This window comes from Melanaphis sacchari, unplaced genomic scaffold (genome assembly GCF_002803265.2).
Source record: "Melanaphis sacchari strain LSU unplaced genomic scaffold, SCAv2.0 Contig20_pilon_pilon, whole genome shotgun sequence".
In the NCBI taxonomy this organism is placed as follows: Eukaryota; Metazoa; Arthropoda; class Insecta; order Hemiptera; family Aphididae; genus Melanaphis; species Melanaphis sacchari.
The window spans coordinates 1,888,389-1,908,521 of NW_020271042.1; the positions used below are offsets into that span (position 1 = coordinate 1,888,389).

The 20,133-nt window shown below is 25.6% G+C and overlaps 1 protein-coding gene across 1 annotated transcript in view; it reads left to right on the forward strand.

Moving 5' to 3' along the window:
• LOC112593616 (protogenin B-like) overlaps nt 1-18,741 on the forward strand; it is a 34,080-nt gene extending 15,339 nt beyond the window's left edge. Inside the window, exons 2-18 of the mRNA XM_025338100.1 lie at nt 6,145-6,362; nt 8,463-8,562; nt 9,955-10,108; nt 10,173-10,241; nt 10,312-10,559; nt 10,630-10,775; nt 10,883-11,042; nt 11,107-11,484; nt 11,626-11,781; nt 11,850-12,041; nt 15,724-15,884; nt 16,020-16,161; nt 16,657-16,915; nt 16,982-17,115; nt 17,191-17,378; nt 17,450-17,977; nt 18,068-18,741. Of these exons, the coding sequence (XP_025193885.1) occupies nt 6,145-6,362; nt 8,463-8,562; nt 9,955-10,108; nt 10,173-10,241; nt 10,312-10,559; nt 10,630-10,775; nt 10,883-11,042; nt 11,107-11,484; nt 11,626-11,781; nt 11,850-12,041; nt 15,724-15,884; nt 16,020-16,161; nt 16,657-16,915; nt 16,982-17,115; nt 17,191-17,378; nt 17,450-17,977; nt 18,068-18,244 (3,410 nt within the window). The 3' untranslated portion in view covers nt 18,245-18,741. The remainder of the gene's footprint in view (nt 1-6,144; nt 6,363-8,462; nt 8,563-9,954; nt 10,109-10,172; nt 10,242-10,311; nt 10,560-10,629; nt 10,776-10,882; nt 11,043-11,106; nt 11,485-11,625; nt 11,782-11,849; nt 12,042-15,723; nt 15,885-16,019; nt 16,162-16,656; nt 16,916-16,981; nt 17,116-17,190; nt 17,379-17,449; nt 17,978-18,067) is intronic.
• The last annotated feature ends 1,392 nt before the right edge of the window (nt 18,742-20,133 follow it).

Below are 20,133 nucleotides of genomic sequence, written 5' to 3' on the forward strand. Positions count from 1 at the left end.
ATTTCTGGTAGAAAATTGTGTTTTGTTTGACTTTCAAAAAGTCAAAATAAAAAATTTCTTGTCTATTTTTTTTAATTGGGAAAAATTAAAGAAAAACGGGAATTTTTACATATATTCAATTTCCTTAAAATCGATTTTGTTTTTATGGTGCATTTTGAAAATGAATTATTGTGATACTTGAAATCTACCAAATGTTTATATTTTAATTTTATATATTTACGATAAAACTCAAAATATTTCGACTATTTTTGAGTTATTTTTTTTTAGATCTTTTTCTATAAATATCTTTTAATGAAAAATTCTTAAAAATTTAATTTAAGATTTCACGTAAACTGTTCTTATATCTCTTTAAAAATATTAAAAATATAAAGGCACGATATTTGTTATAAAAACATTTTATATCATTAGTCTAATACCGCTTTTAACTCGAGGGGTTTTATTCTTGTACTTTATTTTCAGTGATGTAAATACTTGGATATTTTGCGATTATACGTATAGGACGTACAGGGACATAGTTGGTAGGGTGGTTAGAGGCTCCCACGTATGTATAACTATATAATATTGATAATATTGTAATTAATTGTTGATGAATAAACGCTACGGGATCGGTGGCAGTATTGTGCAAAACAGTGTTCCCACTCGTTTCTGGTTTTTTTGAACGGAAAAAAAGGTACATAGTTAATAATATTATTATTAGACATAATTCTGATTTTATGTAGATTCAGCTTTGAATCGTAGTCGTTGTAAATGTGTTTTTGTACATTTTCTTAGGTCACAAAAATTGTAGATACGCTCTATTCTACCATAATTGATTGTTTATTTACGTCGGGGGCAATAAAGTAGTAGTATTTATTATAGTCGAAATAATGCGTGGGACTGAAATAAATCTTTAAAAAAAGACCATAAACAATTCATATTGATTAACCTTAAAGATAAAAAATTATAGTAAAGCAGTTGACTTCCTGTATTGCGAGTCGTAATTGTTTGTTCAATTAAAAATTTGCACGGCACTTGTAAGATTGACGAATTCGAGAAAAATATATATACTCGTATATTTATACATATTATTTGTATTATATAGTTTCTAGTTCATGGCATCATGGGCGTAGACACGGAGGGAGGGATATGGGGGATAGATCTCCCTCAGAGCCTTAAAAAAGGATAAATCTACTTATTTCCTATTTACATATCATAAAAAAAAAAAAATAAAAAAAAAAATAATAATATGTTTATTCAATATGATGTCCCGGTTTGGTAATTTCAATATTTATTCCCCCAGAACAACATTATAACTAGGTACGCTACTGCATGGCATACCAAGTATCATTGATATTAGTTATTATAACTGTATAGCATTGTTCTTTGTTATTTATGAATTTGGATATTTCAATAATATGATTATCGTTTTACGCTCATTCGATGCGTCAGTACCTATACTATATATTATATATTATGTTATATCATACACAAAAACTTCAATGTATACGTTATTAAAGACGGTTTAATAATCAGTCAATTTTATTCAGTTTTAATTTTCAAAATCGACCTAATTTACAACATTATAAATTTGTTCTTACATTATCTCCTTTCTATTTAACTGGTCTCTTTTATTTGATGTTTTTCATATTCCTGAAAATCTAGGATAGTTTCCCTTATTGATATAAATTTCGATTACTTACCTTGATTCTTAAATTATTCGAAGATAAATTATATTTTATAAATACAAAAAGTCTACACTTTTTTTTTAAACAATGTTTCTCACAATAATATAGATTATTTAATGTTCTTTAGTCGTTGTCCTTTTTAATTTTTCAACACATAATTGTTAGATGTAATGTTATATTTTGTATTTCAACCCAGTGAACTAGTTATGTGATAAAGTATTCGATATATTGTATTATGTATTTATTAAATAAATGTATTATGAACATTTTCACTTCACAATTTTCATCTTCTTTTAAGCAGTTTTTAATATATTTATATTTTAACTGCTATATTAATTTTAGTGTTTCTTATCAAAATGATAGTAAACCGTAAAGAATGGTAATACGTGCATTTTAAATAATTTTAAAATTGCATTCATTTTTTTACCAAATTAAAACCTCGTTTGCGATGGAGACTCAATATACCTACGTACTACATAATAACATAGTTAATTTGGCAGTGGTTGATATTTAATTATTGCTCGATCGAAATTATTTAGTATCAGTATTTACTTTTTTGTAAAACTCTTAATTTTAATTAGTTGTTAATCTTTTATTTTGTATTAATTCTAAAATTGTATACTGCTTATAACATGGTCTAATCAGCATCTTGTACTTTTATTTTGTTGTTTTATTTTACTCGCTTTATTAAAATAAATAAATAATTTGTGATATATAAATATGTTATGGGTTATAATTTTTAGCATTATACAAGTACAATAAAACTGAATTTATTTTATTTACTATAGCTCATTATAATAGAATCATCTAAAAAACGTTAAATTTTTTTTATTTTGTTCCAATTAAAATCCGTTATTTATAGATGTTTTTCAACTGAATTACTTATATCATAGTTATAGGTAAAGAAAGTATTGTGAGCACATCATTGTTTCATGGTTCGATTTAAGCTATAGGTTAATACGTAAAGGTTTGTTGTATAAATTGTTTTTCAATAAAAATTATTAAATTGAAAAAATCTAATATTTTTATTTTTAAAGTGCGGCTTTTATTTAAAATTACAATTATTTTGTTTACGGTTATTTTATATTTCATATTATATATACATATTTTCTTTGATGTTATTAGTAGGTATTAATCAAATATACATGTGTCGCATTCGTAAATCATTGATTGTTTATTATTTCTCGTATATGTACCTATTTTTGTATAAAAGGTCGAATTAATTGACCTGTTTTATAATCATATTTTATTTAAAAATGATCGATAGTATAAGAAACTCATCCTAGTTATACTACAACCATAGTATAAATATAATTAGTGGGGATCGTAAGGGCTTCGCTCTCTAAAATTACTTAGTTGATATTTAAAAAAAAAATGAATAAGAAGACTTATCAATAGCATGGTCAATAAATAGTTTTATTGAAATTTATTATAAACATTTTTAATTTGTTATAAATTACTTAAAGTTAAAAATTGGAATTAGTTTTTTTTTTTGCTTTTTCTTAGAATGTTCTAAAAATTGGTAACAACGCAAGTTAAGTAGGTACATATGAACTAAAAGGCACGGCTAATATTGACATCATCCAAATTTTAACATTATTTGTAACATATATAAATATTAAACTGTAACAAGTTAATTTCCTAACTTTACTTATGTGTCTATTTATCTACTTCTAGAATATATTTATGTATAGGTATACCAATGTACATTATGTAAATTTATATTTATTATTATCAACAAAACAAAATACAGTTCATCCTCCGTAGGCAAATGCTGAGAATACCATCGAGTAGTGCCTAAACCTATTTAACACAATAAAGATGAGAGAATGTACCTATGTAGGATGTGATTTTCAGTAAATTTCTTATGATCAACTTAAAACCCGTAACATATATATACACATACCTCTATTTTTATACATAGAATTATATAGATTATAACGTATCTTAAATTAAAATTTTATAAAATAGCTTAGCAAAAGATAAAATGTTTTATTTTAAATACTTAGAATTGTTAAAATTATTAATGGCTTATATAGTATTAGGTACTTCGAGTTTTTTTTAGTTTTGGTGTTTTGGATATTTCATTTTTGGTTGCAGTTAATTAGAAAAGATAAGATAAATTATCATAGTTTATTGTTATCTATACAACGAATGGCCGTGGTCCTATTATACCTAATCTAATGTTCTATACAGTAAATTGTATAAGTACGAACAGTATAATATGTATTTAACATGACTACAAAGTTAAAATGAATAATACACTACTTTTTTCATAAGAACCTGAACTGTCTATACTGGGCGTCATTAATTTAAGAGAATAACCTAAAATTTACCTGAGTAGAGCAAATATCATTTGGACTACAGTTTAGATGAATTTTTAAATTATTGAATAATAGGAAAGTAACATACCTACCTAATCAATAATTTTGATATATTTACTACAATTAAATATAATAATTATTATATCGTTTCGGTTGATTGCTGATTACTAGGGCTAGGATTTATATGCAATAAAAAATGATGAAATATGCATTTGTTTTATTAAAAATTTGCTAAAATATACCGCATAAATATTATTAAATAAACTCTCATAAACTTTCAAATTACTCTAAATAAATATGTTTAATTAAGCAAATAAAATATGATAAAATAAATAATTAATACAAGAATATTAAAAAAAAAATTCTAAAATCTATAAACTAATCTGTTATTTTTAAATTAATTTAAGCTATTCAAAAGAATTACATGAAACTATTGTTACCATGTTATTACATGGTACTTAAGATTTTCATAAGTAAACGATCTTTTGTTTGACCTTAATAAATTTTTATATTTGCTGAAATTTCGCTCAACATTACACGACGTAATTTTCGCATATTTAAATTTCATTACTTCTCTAGAAGTTATATTTGGAAAATCTTCATCTAGATTGTTGCCATTTAAAATGTTACGTATCGTAAACATAGATTTTGGTTGGGTATTTTTTTCTAATACATTTTTTAATTCGCTGTCAAATTTTTAGCAATGAGTCCTTTGTTTTGGTTAAGTTAAAATTTAGTTTTTCAACAATTTCTAAACTAATTGAATAAAAGTGAGATAGTTTCTGATTTTTAAAATAGGTTGAGTGATAAAGCCAAAGTTACATTTTATATACGCTAATTAAATTTGTATTTTTCTATTTTCAAATAAAGCTATAGTATTCTTTATTGATTTCGCAGAACTTTCGTCTAAAGACAAAAGCATTGATTTTATTTAGTTGAAATTATCAGCATAATACGATTCAGCTTCTAGCCAAGTTCCTCATCGGGTAAAGGCAATTCTGAGGATAATTCTCGAAATTTGAAGACACTACTCGAAGCTTTTAAAAATATTTTTTTCTCACAATTTATCATGTTATCAATATTTGGATGCTTCAAAATTATGCCATAAAATATGCGTTTTTCACGTTTTTGTAGTTATAATATGCAATATTATTAATTTTTTTAAAAATAGAAAAAATATGCATTTTATCCAAAATAATGCAAAAAAAATACCACCGTTTACCTCGTCACGAACTGATTCATGGACATTATTAACAAAAGTAGTAATAAGAAGTTACAAAAAAAAATATACCAATGCATGTAAATCCTAGCCCTATTGATAACTATTTTAAAGTGTCAAAACCAATTTTCTAGTATACAATATACATTAAAATCATAGGAAGAATATCAAACCGAAAAATTAATAGTAATAAATTATATTAAACAAATGGGTATGAGATACTATACTAAAAAAAAATTAGTTCCCTAAGATAATATATATAATATAACAAATTATTTATGACAATATAAATCATTTTTAATCATACCAGTTAGAGTTAACTGAGAGTCCCAAGCGAGGTCCCAAGTCTTTAAATATTTGAAAGAAAACGTATATTCGCCCAAATCATATCTATAAATTCGCCTAAACGATGTTATTTTGTGTTATTCGCCCAAATGAAAGCCGCCCTTATACTCTGTTCAACAAGAAAGTATGCTGCCATTGATATCACTTAAAGACAGGGTTTCGGGTATAAAATATGCGTAGAAGAATCGAATTTCGTCAGGCCACGACATGTTCTTCTTTCATTGGACAGAGTTAGTATTGCTTGATTTAACTACTAACACACGCATAAAAAAAAAGTTATGTGGGAGATATGACAACATTGTTCTTTTGTTGCATGTCTCTGTTACTACTTGAATCTTTTTTTATACACCTGTGAGGTATGTAATGGAAAAACGGTGAAAAATTAAATTAAATTCGTGAACGTTTTTCAGATTTAGTAAAAAATTTAATTTTAAAATGGATAGTGTTCAAAAATAATTTTATTATATTTAAATAATTTTTAAAAGTGCGTAGTTGACTTATGTGATTGATTTTAACCTTCTTTTTCTTCTTCTTAAAAAAAAAAAAAAAAATCGATTAATTTGTATAATTTATATTTTGATTTATTTAATAGCACGTGCGGACATAACGGCCGACATTGGACCAGACTCGACGTGGATCACCGAGCCACCGGAGGATGGCATTGCGGTCCGCAGTAAGCCTTTTACATTACATTGTCATTCAACCCTGCCTAATGCCACATATCTATGGATGTACAACAATCGCACTTTGGATCTAGTCAACGATTCTCGCCGTCAGATTCTTCCCAACGGATCTCTGTTTTTCAAAACCGTAAGTAATCCAGTTTTTTTGTTCGGAGTAATAATAGCTTGATGAGTTATTTAGTTTCTTTATTATATGCGTATGTCTACGGAGGATTTATTTATCTATGAATTGTGTTCATTAAATGTGTTTGAAAACCTTATAAAATAATAAAATATGTGTAATTAGTTATGTTCTATAGTATAAATCATAATTAGACACATGACAATCATGACATAATATGTACCTAATAACTATTCAATATTGTTTGTACTTCAAGTTGTTCATTATTTGTATTCAATTTCAGAATATATTCAAAGGTTCTATTATATAGGGAATGTTTTACCAAGTATACATTCATTCACATTTTTTCTCTTTAATAATGAATTAAAATTCAAGTTTTTGGAAAATGTGGTGCTTTAGAACTTATACCAACTTGAAAATTCTAAACATTTGAATTTGAATAAATTCATTATTAAAGAAAACAATGGTAGGAGTATGTTCGTTGAATCATTTGGTATGTAGTATAGGAATTTATAAGTTAATAGTGTTTATACCATTAGCTAAATCAGGAGGTAGGTGCGCTTACTGTTATAAAATAAAGACGCTAATTCACTTATTGTTAAAAATATAATATTATTTATTATGAATAATATATAATAATAATTATATTGAGTGTCTGCGATACAAAAATAAGTATATAAAAAATAAATTATACGTGTATGTACATTCATTTTTATCCACTTTTTGTATGAATACAATTGTCCACTTCATTTTGTTGATATGAAATCAATGGCAAGTTGTAGAAAACAATCCTCGAAAAACAGCAAAAAAAAAAAAAAAAATCTATGTAAAATATGCAAATAAAATATTTGTTAAATTTTTACCAATTTAAAAATCTGTTGTTTTCCTAATATTTTTATATGATACACATTTTAAACTAATATTCCATTGAATATTGATTTTATTAAACCTACATTTAGTTGTTCAATCGTTGAGAGATAACAATAATATGTACGAGTATATGAATAACTTATAGGTAGGTTGCTCGGAAATTAAATTGGTCACTGACCCGTGTAACTATAATGGTGTGTATTTATTTATGGTTTGTATAGTGTTGATGAATTTAAATGTTACTAATATAAAAATAAAATTTATTTTTATTTTTTTGTTGCCTAAGAAAATTGGCAATTTAAAATGAAAAAAATTCTGACGACAAGTATTATAAAAGTGCTTGTATCGTTTGGAGTAATCAACCTATTTTCTATCTTTAAAACAAAACGGTATAAATAAATCACGCTATACATGTCTTTAGAATTATTTACTGGAAATTTGACGAGCATTTATTATTTAAATGTATTGTGGTATAACTTAGTCAGTTTACTGATTTAAATAGTGAAACAAACCGTGAGACGATGTGTTTAAGCCTAATGAGTAATTATTATTAATGAAGTGCCCTACATATAATAGTAATAGATTGTTTTTAGTTTTCACAAAGCGCGATAAAAATAAAGTCATCGTGATTTGAGAACACAATACAAAACTTTATTCAATTCCAAAATATGCTTATGTGTGGTAAAAATTATATAAGTATTTCTATAGGTACCTGTATTTGATTTATAATGCTTGTGTATGTGTATTAAAATTATACGTTTATACTATCACTTATTTTTGACTTATGTATCGGTACTCAGTGTACTTTGGTACTTACTATACTAGTGAATGCTTTTCCTCGGAGTTTTTGAATAATATATATTTTTATTGTGCGCGTTTAATTTGAACAGGCACTGAGTGATGTATTTTTTTTAAATAGAACTTTGTACAGTGTACACCGTCAAAATATTATCATTTCAATGACACAAATGCTATTATTAAACGTCGATTAAGTGCAGAAAATTGCTAGTTAATATCAATTTACTCCTGCATGGTTAAATGTAGAAAGTAGCTTTTTTATTATTAGTTATAAATCTTCTATAATAGGTATGCTATAATATGGTTTCGTTTATTTATTATATGATTCCACATTGATATTATTATGTAATTGTATATTGTACACGTTTTCAGCTTAATAATTGGAATTCATTATATCTCATTAATGTCTATATTAATTTATATCATTATAATGTATAGGTGGTGAACAAAAAAGGAGGCGACGCGGGATCTTATAGATGTATAGTACAAACGCCCACCGGTGCAGTTTCCTCAAAAATAGTTACATTGCTTACAGCAGGTAAATATATTGATTTAATTTTAATTTTAAATTTTAAACATTATTGTCGACATTGTTATTGTTAGGACATATCAGGCTATATTATACTACGTATGTATGTATAAAATGTACTATATATTGATTGGATGATCTTTAAATTCTGATTTAATTTTCTACGGGTATGTGAAAATAAAATTTGAACGCACGGGTTTCATTATTATTATAATTGAATTCTTGGTAGAAGTACACGTGCAGCGATGCTGATCATAGCAATTCTGGGAATGTAACAAGAAAATTCGAATTTTTTTTCGTAATTTATTTTTCTACGCCATTTTACGTGACTCGTAATAATACGATGTTGGTGATTGACGCATTATATACGTTTCCAATTATTATTTTTCACGTTCAACTCGCGTACTCTTAGCGCTTAATATTAAGTCACGTAAAAATATAATTCAATATATTCCCATTTTCGTCAACTAATAATTTGTTTTCGTCTCGCTTGATTATTTTAATGGTACGTGACACCAAGACAGTTTTGTACTCGAGTAGTTGAAATATGTATAATGAGACGCATGCTTTTTTGCGGTGTCGTGGTGGTATATGGCTGTTCTAATTGAATTATAATTACAGATTAGTGTTGTAATGGACTATTCATTTGTTTACAATTACCGTTTATAGAATTTTACGAATTCCTCGTGTCTTTTTACTGGTGTTAAACAATTATTTGTTTAATTCTAATTTTTTAAAATTTTTTTGACCAGTTTTGCTTTGTTCTGAATTCTTTATTAACTCTCTGAGCTTGAAGAAACGTTGAATAATAATCTGTAATGACCACTAAAATAAAATATTTTTTATTTTATATATTGCACATTACGATTTAACATTTATTTTATAAAAAAAATACATAATGAATATCCACAGTAATTTAGTGTTAAAGAAATGTATAAAATCTTGAACATTATTTTATTATTTGAATTTTAGATTATTTTATTTTTTATTTACAATCTAAGTTTTATGTACTAAAATTTATCTGTTTAAATAAAAATCTCTTGAAAACAAGTTATCATTTTTTTAATTAATAGATTTAGGCTTCAATAGGAATAGTTATTAGCCTGTAGTTGGTTTTACTGTAGGAAGGGAACACATGTATATATGATGATGAGGATTTGTCTCTAAAAACTCAGGTAGTTGCCCCATCCGGATCTAGCAATATTGACTGATGCTTAATCTCAGAACACATTAATGACTAAAACTAATCACTATGCAACACCAGGCCATAAACAATAATTTATCTACAGTAATATTAACAATTTGTATCATAAACTTAATAATTCTATTTCTCGTTGTATACCTATATAATATAATTATATTAAAATGATTAATATATGTATTTTTTAAATTTTTATTTAGTAATTCATGATTTTGATGTACAACCATCCAATGTAACAGTTAGTTCAGAAGCTAGTCGTTCTGTTATTCGACTTAACTGTCATGTGAATTCGGTTCCTTTAGCAACTATTATGTGGCAGAAAGACGGAGTTGCCTTGTCCAGTAACAATAATAAGTAATTATTAGTGATACTAATAAATTAATATTTTTTCTTATATTTATTAATTTTTTTAAAAAAGGTTTGTAACTAAAGTTCCTGGTGTACTATTTATTAAACAAGTTAATGAGAATGATGCTGGAGAGTATAGGTAAATAATAAAATATTAATTAGAAAATATTATTTAATTGATTAATTTAATTTATAAAATTTTAATTTAGATGCGTGGGAAAAAACCATCTATTGAATAAGACAAAATACAGTGAAGTTGGTCATTTAGTTGTCAACAAGATAAATATTGGAGGATCTTCTGGATCACAATTGGGTATCCAAAAATTAGTATTTATTACTCCAGATGTTTTAAACCCAAATGTTAAGTATGTAACTGAAGGTGACAATGTGACATTTGAATGTGTGGCTACTGGTGTTCCAGCTCCTCAGCTCAGTTGGTCATTTATCAACTCTACAGGTAAACTAATAAAAACATTAAGTCAATTTCATTCAATTTATACTAGTATAATTTTGGTTAATGTGTATAGGACACCGACACAATACTATACTTAATGATGAACGAATTTCTGTCAACATATTAAGTTTGACGAGAGTTAGTTCTAAGGATTCGGGTACATATACATGTCATGCATCACAATCTGTGACAGGATGGCTAGATCTACCACGTGCTCAAGTAATATTTAAATTAAATAGCTTTTTGAATTTATTTTAATTATTTTACTTGTTTTATTTATTCATGCTGAACAATTATAACGTGTTTGTCCTTTTCTTGTTTTACAGTATTTTCGATTAGAAGTGATGACTCCTCCTAACATTGTTATTCCACCAGAAACACAAACTATGCCTATAGCAAATACTATTCGCTTTAGGTGTGTGGCTGAAGGTAATCCCATTCCTAATATAACATGGTATCATAATGGTCAACGTTTAAAGTTAAATGGTAAGAAAATAAAGATTTGATAGTAAATTAGTTCAAGTTAGTACATTATTTTATTTTACTTTAGGTCGTATAAAGGCTAAGAACAAACAACTTTTATTAGTTAGTAATACAGTATCAAGTGACTCTGGATTCTATCAATGTTTTGCCTCTAATCAATACGGAACTGTTTGGGCAGGAGCAATGCTCAATATTAGCTCATCTCCGTTTGAACCTTCACCACCTATTAATATCAGCTGCCGTACATTATCTTCTACTCAAATTCAAGTATCTTGGCGAAAATCTCCAACAGATATTCCTGATGATCCACCTATCTTTATACGTGATGATTCTACACAACTTGGTTCTTCTCACAGTGGTGTGCTGTCATCAGCATCTGCTACTGTGTCTACAGATATTGCAAATAAAGTATCCCGAGCATATTCAATACACTATATGCCTACAGGTGCTTGATTTTAGTTGAATCTTACATTTCTTACTAATGCAGATTTTTTTTTTTTTATTAATCAATGTTTTTATAAATGCATTACATTTATATAAAAAGAATGTATCTGCTTCTTTAATAAAACTTTTTTTTAAATTATAGACGGTGGAGAAGAAACACAACAAGTTAGTGTAAACCATTCTATTATTGTAGAAAAATTAAAACCATACAAAAATTACACTTTTTATGTGCGAGTCTATAATGGTAAATCTGGATCTGATCAATCTGAAAAAGTTACTTGTAAAACTCACGATGGAAGTATGTACATTTATTGCTAAAATCTTAGTAATTATTCGTTTAATTAAAAATGTATTTGTTTTACATAGCACCACAAACAGTTCCAGAATTAAATGTTACTCCTTTTAGCCCAATTTCATTGCATGTAGAATGGGCTGCAATCAATGTAAATTTGGCTAATGGAGCGTTTACTCAATATCAAGTAATGTGGAAACAGTTACATAGTTCATCTAATTACATTCAATTGTTACATAATGATGCAAGACAATATACAATAACAGGTAATTCTCAATTTTTATCAATGAAATATAGAACATCATCCACAAATTAACCAGAACCCTTAAGAAGCTGTTATTGTAAAAGTTAAATGTATTCAACTTTATTGGTATTGTACCATAAAATTGAACATTTCTTTTTTAATTCTACTTTGCCGATTATATGTGCTCACAATTTAATTATAACCAGCATTGGTAACATAATATATACTCTGTTCTAAATAAGAAAATACCAAGCTGTGGACTAAAACCAGTTTAAATTCACACATTCTCCTCACTACAAAAATCTTTTACTGTCCGTTCTGGCAGAACAGTTAAACAACCAATCGATGGCATCGGATGTAGTTGAACTGAGGTGACCAACTATAAAATGACTAGACATTGCATGGAGGGTTTGAACGTTAATTCAAGATTCATTTATTTATGCCTAAGTAGTGTCTTCTTATTTTGAGCAGAGTACTTCTGATTTGTTTAATTTTATTACATGTCAGCATATAGTATGTCAGTATATAAATATTTTGGAATAATACATTATTTAAACTTTTTTTATTTTTTTCTTAATGAGATATATATATAAAAAGAAAATAGTAAATGCATTGCAGTCAAACTAGCTATTACCCAATGTTGTCTTACTTATCCCATGGTTTACAATCTATGTGTCAAATTTTACTGTGATATGTGTTGCTAAATAAAATTGTTTATTTATACTGAAACTTTTAGTAGGATAAATATATAACATTTAAAAGTGTTATGATATGATGAAAAAAACTACAGGTTAGAAAAAGAATTATGAAAATAATCTTATTTATTGTCAAGTAATCATTAATGATAAAAAATTATTGAATCAGCATAAAATAAAATGGTTTAATTGTTTTAAATGTGTTGCCATTTTTATAAATCTTAATTTGGGCGTTGTACAAAAATATTGACGTATTTAATAATTAATAATACAAACAATATATTTTTAATAATATTTATTTTGGATTTGTTCAATTAAAAGGTTTATCTCCTTTTGGTAGCTTAGTTTATTGAGTCAATATTGACTTATTATATATTATTGTGTTATTAATTTATATTTTCTTTTACTCATTATGGAAGGTAGACATTCAGCACAATAAACACTGTTTAAATATGATAAAATTATATTAAAAACAATGGTCAATGAATGCATTTTACTTTAAGCATTTTTAAATGAGTGTTATACAAATTTTTTGGGAGTAATTTATTTATTTGTCCTCTAAATATTTATTAATTACAATACTGAATTGTTCATGTCCACATTCATAACTAAACTATGATCTTTTATGATCAAGTGTAATATTATTTGAGAAATATTGTTCAGTAACCCTTACTATTATATTTTTTTTATTTGCTAACAGTTTTTTAATTAATTTTCAGGAGTTAAAAAAATAATTTCAAAAGAAATTAAATAATCTCTGAATCATTACTTAGTTAAAAAACAAAAATTACAATTATTAAAGTATTAAATTATGTTATATTACTATATATATAATAATATAATATAATTTATATTTTATTTAAATACTTAATTTTGTAATCAGATTTTAAACTTTTTGTATTATAGAACACAGTTTCTTTTAACCGATAACTTTTTTGATAAGTATATATATTTTTTGGGTAGATCCATTTTTGTTGAAATAATGAATTTGAGAGAAAAATAAATATGAGAATATTATATGTAAATAAGTAATTGGACTTTATGATGATATGTTTTGTTTTTTTTATGCATTTCGGTTAGTGTTATATTTTATTGCTTATTGATATTAATATTATAGATATTTACTTAATATAATATAAATGTAGATATGTATAGGCCAAGGTTTAGTATCATTGTTTAGATTTTATATTTAATTCTAATAAATACTAATATATATCCTTTTTGAGTTAAGAAATGTATTATTTTGTGTTATAAATAATTTTTAGCTTAGGATGAAACTCTGATATCTCTTTAAATTACTAGGGATATAATTGGAATATTAATATCAGTTATCACAAATTTTATGTTTGGGATAAAATTAGTTAATATGTTACCATACCATAACAACAGTGCACGTTATTATTATTCAAAAAAATTATTTGTTTTCATAATGAAGTTACATGTATAATCCATTAGTAAAAAAATGTTCACGTTTTTACATTTTTTTATCTTTTAGTAGAATTTTTCAATATTATTTTAATATTAAAATTATATTTATTCAGTTAAGAGGTTTGAGTAAAATTGAAAGTACAGAAGTATTTTTTTTTTTTAGCGAAATCGTCTTTTTAAATACAACCTCACTCAAATGTTGTACTTATAGAATTTGATACTGGAATACTTCTATAACTTATACACAATTCTAAAAACTATAGGCCTCAAAAAAATAAAGTTAAATATTTATTGAATTCATAATACAATGTGTAAAAATTATGTGATAAATTAATTTTTTTATTTTTTAATAGATTAAAATGCTCAACAATTTCTCTCAACTTATTCATTAGTTTTTTTACTGAATCATTTTGCAGCCTGGCGTTCACAGATAATTAAATAGAATATGCAAAGCATCTAATTAAATTGTGCTGACTAATGTCTTTAATAGCCTTCACCATATTAGAAGCATTGTCACTAACTATGATATAGTTTGTGTTCAATTTACCAATTTTGCTACCTAATTGTAAATTATTTGTAATATTTTCTGAAGTATGCAATTCTGGTACCCCAACCATATCTAAAATTCTATTTCGAAATTTTTAATTATCCAAAAAATAAAATGTTATACCTAAGTAACTGTTGTTTGCCATAGATGTCCAAAAGTCAAAAGTTAAATGTACATTAGGTATATTTTTTAAAACTACTTTTAAATTCTATTTTTCTACTTTGGCCAATTGGAAAAATTTGTCTTGTTATAGTCTTTTTACATGGAACAATATATTCAGGTGCAGCTGTATGTATAAACTCACAAAATCCCTTTCACCTTTTACATAACTAATTTGTTTTAAATCTTTGATTACAAATGTCATTAAACCTTTAGTGAGCTTTTGACTACGATCACTCTTTACAGATAGTTTTGACATACATACTTGAAAATAAGTCTGAATACCATTCGATGAATTAGATTTTTAGATGAGTACTGTTGCAATTGTGATTTTAAATTTGTATTATTACTACTACTTGCTATAACAGACTTATACACACTACAATGAACTTGTTTTTTATTTAATATTATAGTATTGTAAAGCCAAACTGTTTCCATACATGACTACGGCCTCTGGATAATGGTTCTAATTTTAAATCACTCATAATTATTAATTAATTTAAATAGTGAATAAAATTTACTTAAAAACACTTGACAATCGATATAAATGATTATCAGAAAATATGAGGTTAATATTGTACAATTTCGGTCATTGTGATACATGTTTTTCATGAAGACCTATTGTTATAGTGTTATTGGCAATTGCTTATTATTAGTGTTTATTTTCTTTGGCATTGATTATTTGTCAAAATTTAGATAAATAGAAAGTAGAAACTTTAATTAAGTGATATTGAATATCTATATCCATGTACTTTCGATAAATTATTAGTTTAATCGATATCATAAAATTGATGGTTTAATATTGATATCAGTTTTTGATATTGTTGTGCATCACTATAACTTATATAATTTTATTTTTTATTTTCGGTTTTTAGGACTCAAGCCAGGTGGACAATATGAAGTGCAAGTAATAGGCGCAACACAAAATGGTTTACCTAACATTGATTTTTCATGGCATTTAATTCAGTTGCCGAGTATTAATCCTATCTTGCCCATACCTATTTTAAGTTATAGCATTGATCGATCAATTTTAAAGGTATGTTGTATTTTAATATTTATAGAATACTAAATGCAATGTTCTTAAAATATTGTGTAACGATTTAGTAAAATATTTGAAAATTCAAAAAACAAACTTTTTAACTGTTTCTTATTGAATATGTTTTACTTACAGCTTTCTTGGTTTGTCAATGATCAATCGATTCAATTTGACAAATATAAACTAATGTATCGCATCATTAGCCAAACAAATCAGACAGCTATGTTACTACATACACTCGGGCCAGATACTAATCATCATATAATACATTATACTAGTAAGTAATTTTTAGTTAAAATAATGCTAGTGCATATTTGTTTTCTCTTTCTTTTTATCCCACATTATATCAAATTTGAGTTTAGAAAGCTTATTTTGTATTATTAGCTTTAACATTAGAATGAATTGACTTAATATCATATTACATTAATGTAAGAATATTATTATTGCTCCTATATGCCTATGATATGCTTTTGTTGATGTTCTAGTATAATACACTAATATTTTCACATTATATATTTATATTTCTGACATGTTTGTTTCAATATATATTGAAATAAATTGTAATCAATATATTTACCTAAACATCCTCTCATATTCTTCTGTTTAGTATTTAATCTGTCACAGATATACCATATTAAAAATAGAAATTTTATTATTACTACCGTATAAAATTAATTATAACTTGTTATTAATGTAAAATATTAAATGTTTTAAACAATAATTCCATAAAAAATTAAAATATAATTTTTGAATTATTATTGTGATTTTTTAGGTGATTTGGATGTCTATGAAGTCTTATTAAACTGTATATCTGAAAGTAGTGAAGGCGAATCAGTTTATAGAACTATAGCAGTAGTATCGGATATATTGTCACCACCATCTCAGATAGAAGCTGTTGCTACATCACTCCAGACACTAAATTTGTCATGGGTTCTTTCGGATTCTGTTGATCCATCTTCTTTGCTATTTATTATTACCTTTAATCCAGTGTCTAATTTTTCTCAGAATTCTACTACAGTTTTCACAGACATGTAAGTAATAAATATTATATTTTTAATTTTGTAATTATTTGTGTCATTTTATTTTTTGTTTTTTAGAGGTGTATTTTCATTTGAACTATCAGGACTTAAACCTTATTGTTTATATGAAATAAAGATAGCAGCTCAAGATAAAAATAATAGAAGAAGATCAATATACAGTCAAAAGATACAGATACGCACACTTCAAGGAGGTATACAAAATAAAAAGCACTGGTGTTTTAAATTTTTATATTATCTATAAAATAAATAATGATTTTTTATTTTAGTTCCTGGTATAGTTGAACAAATAGAATTACAGTGGATAAATACTAATACTGTTCGTATAACTTGGGTAGAACCAATGAACTCAAATGGTGTGATTATGGGTTACTATATTTCTTATACATCGGAACTACACATACCACCTGCATCCTGGCAACAATTAAATGTCTCTCGACATAAAAGTTCATTAGATGTATGTATTTAATGTTTAAGCTTTATTTTTGAAATAAAATACTTATCATTCACTTTAATCTTATGTCATAGTTGTACGGTTTAAGCAATAACACAGAATACTTTTTCATGGTACGTGCTGCTACTGATGCCGGATTTGGTCCACAAAGTGGCATATTTTCCATTACACCATTAACTACATTGATTAGCCCACCAGTTAATTCTAAATATCCTCCTAACTCACCAGCCTTATATATGGAAGATCAACAGCTATTAGGCATAGTGATTGGTTGTGTTATTGGAGTTTGTTGCATATTAATATGTACTACAAGTATTGTGTTGAAACGCCAATGTGTGAAAGCTGAACGAATACGAGATCCCCAACAAAACTCAATGGGTACTGACGTGGCATTTTGTGCACAACATCTACGTCCATTTACTATTGATCGTGATCATCATGAGGAAAGTGTTCCTTTAAATGATACAAATTATATTACTAGGCACATTGATGGAAGAAGTCGATACTCAAATAATATGTCTGGCATGACTTTGCCACTTCTTGATCAAACTAATCCAGGAGATCATGATATAACAAATGTTCACATTATTGAAAATCCTCAGGTGAGTTTACTTTATAACATTGCACAACATTATTGTTTAAAACTATTATAATAATTTGGAACTAATTTTGTATACATGAATATATTTTAGTGTACTGTTGATGTTGATGTTGATGGCTATGATGTAGACAGTCTTTTAAGTGAATCAGCTGAAGGTGGTGCAGGTACCGAAGAGTCTGGTTGCAGTGACCAACTAGTTAAGAGTCATAAAGGCGGTGGTGATTCCAGCGTAATTGATGATGGATTTCATGAACATGTTGTGAGCTAAACAGAATGTTAGTTGGTTTGTAGGTAATGGTATAAATGATGTGCCAAAACTGAGACAGAATACAAGTATTTTTTATGTATTCCCTGAGATTCATTAAAGTCTGTATTATTTTTTTATACTTATACAATGCATATTATAACAAACGTTAAAAATTAAAAAAATGTTTGGTTTAAACTGACATCACATTTTGCATGTTATACCAATAACATAAACTATGTTGGATTTAACCTCAGAGAGCTTATGTAGGCTACAATAATAATTTTATTATTATTATTATTATTATTATTATTAGAATGACTATGTATGACATTTTTGTGTTTTCTTATTTTCTTATTACTATTATTTAGTTTGGTATCATATTTAATTTTGGATATGAAAATCGTTTAATGATTTGTTGATATTTCTATCCCTAAAGTTAGATTTAATGATTTTTATAAAACATCGTCTCCAATTCTTATCATTTTCTTTAGGAATCACAAAAAAATGTGAGATACATATATATATTAATAAAATATTGTTAACATAGTTTATAAGTGTTTTCCTGAATATTATATCTATATTTTTTTTATAGTATTTAGTTAGTAGGTTTCATCAAACCTCACAAACATAGTACAAATAATATATATTTTATATATTTATGATCTTCTGAGTTCAATCGAAGATTTTAATATCTAATATCTATTGCTATTCTTAGATTTTTTGTGCATTTATTAAGTTATGCATACAGTGTCCATTCCATTAATTACAAGCCAATAGCTTGCCAATCAATAACACTAATGTTAATAAGTATAATATAATCTATTATATTATAGTTTAAAGCAGAATTTGGTACATAATAATAATAATAATAATAATAATAATAATATTATTATTACTTTAAAGTATAAAAAGTTAAGTCAAAAATATTAATTTTTAACATTATTAAAGTTAAACTTAATTTAACAGTTTTGCTGGTATATTTTATATTATTAATTAATGTTTAATTTTGTTTGTTAAATTGTTTAATTTACAACAATATATATTATATATGTAGTTCCTATTCCCCTAAATATTTTACATTTTGAACAAGAGAAATACTTATAAAGGAACCTTTACTTTAGAGATAAAATAATGGATCTCAAATGGCACTTACAATTAAAAAAGTTCTTTTGTATATTGTATTAATCAATACACATATAAGTCAATTACATTATCATATACATTCTCTTGACACATTCCAAACAGGTTGTGATTAATTTATCTCATTATATATATGTATATACATGTATAAAAATAATGTATGTACATGTGTTTATATATTATATTTATTTCAATCTCCGATAATATTTTTACAACATTTATGTACTTAGTGTATATTTTATACATACTATTTTTTATTATTATTATTTTTTTTTTTTTGTTATATGTTAAGAAGTAGGTACAAAATATTTTTTAAGTTATAATGCTTAAGTTTTTATTTATTTATTTCATTGTTAAGTTTATACTTGCCAACATTAATTTTCATTCAAAAAAAGCAATTATGAAGTAAGATGTTTTTTTTATGTTTACTTATTAAATTTATATTACTATGAGTGAACTGAAGAAGTGATCATGAAACAATTTTTCGTGGTTTTCATTACAACGATGATTATAATAATGTGAAATATAATGATACTTCACAAGTACCTGATAGTTTTATTAAAAATGTAATGTAACTCATATTTATATATTTTGTAAATTGTGTTGAATCTATTAAGAGATCTATACACAGTAATAATATTAAAAAAAAAACATATATAATAAACTATTATTGCTAATTTATTTATAAACATTTTTAATGTAAGCCAAGGTATTTGTATAATTTTTGATTATTGATGTTTATTATCATAGTTAGTTAATAATCAATGACT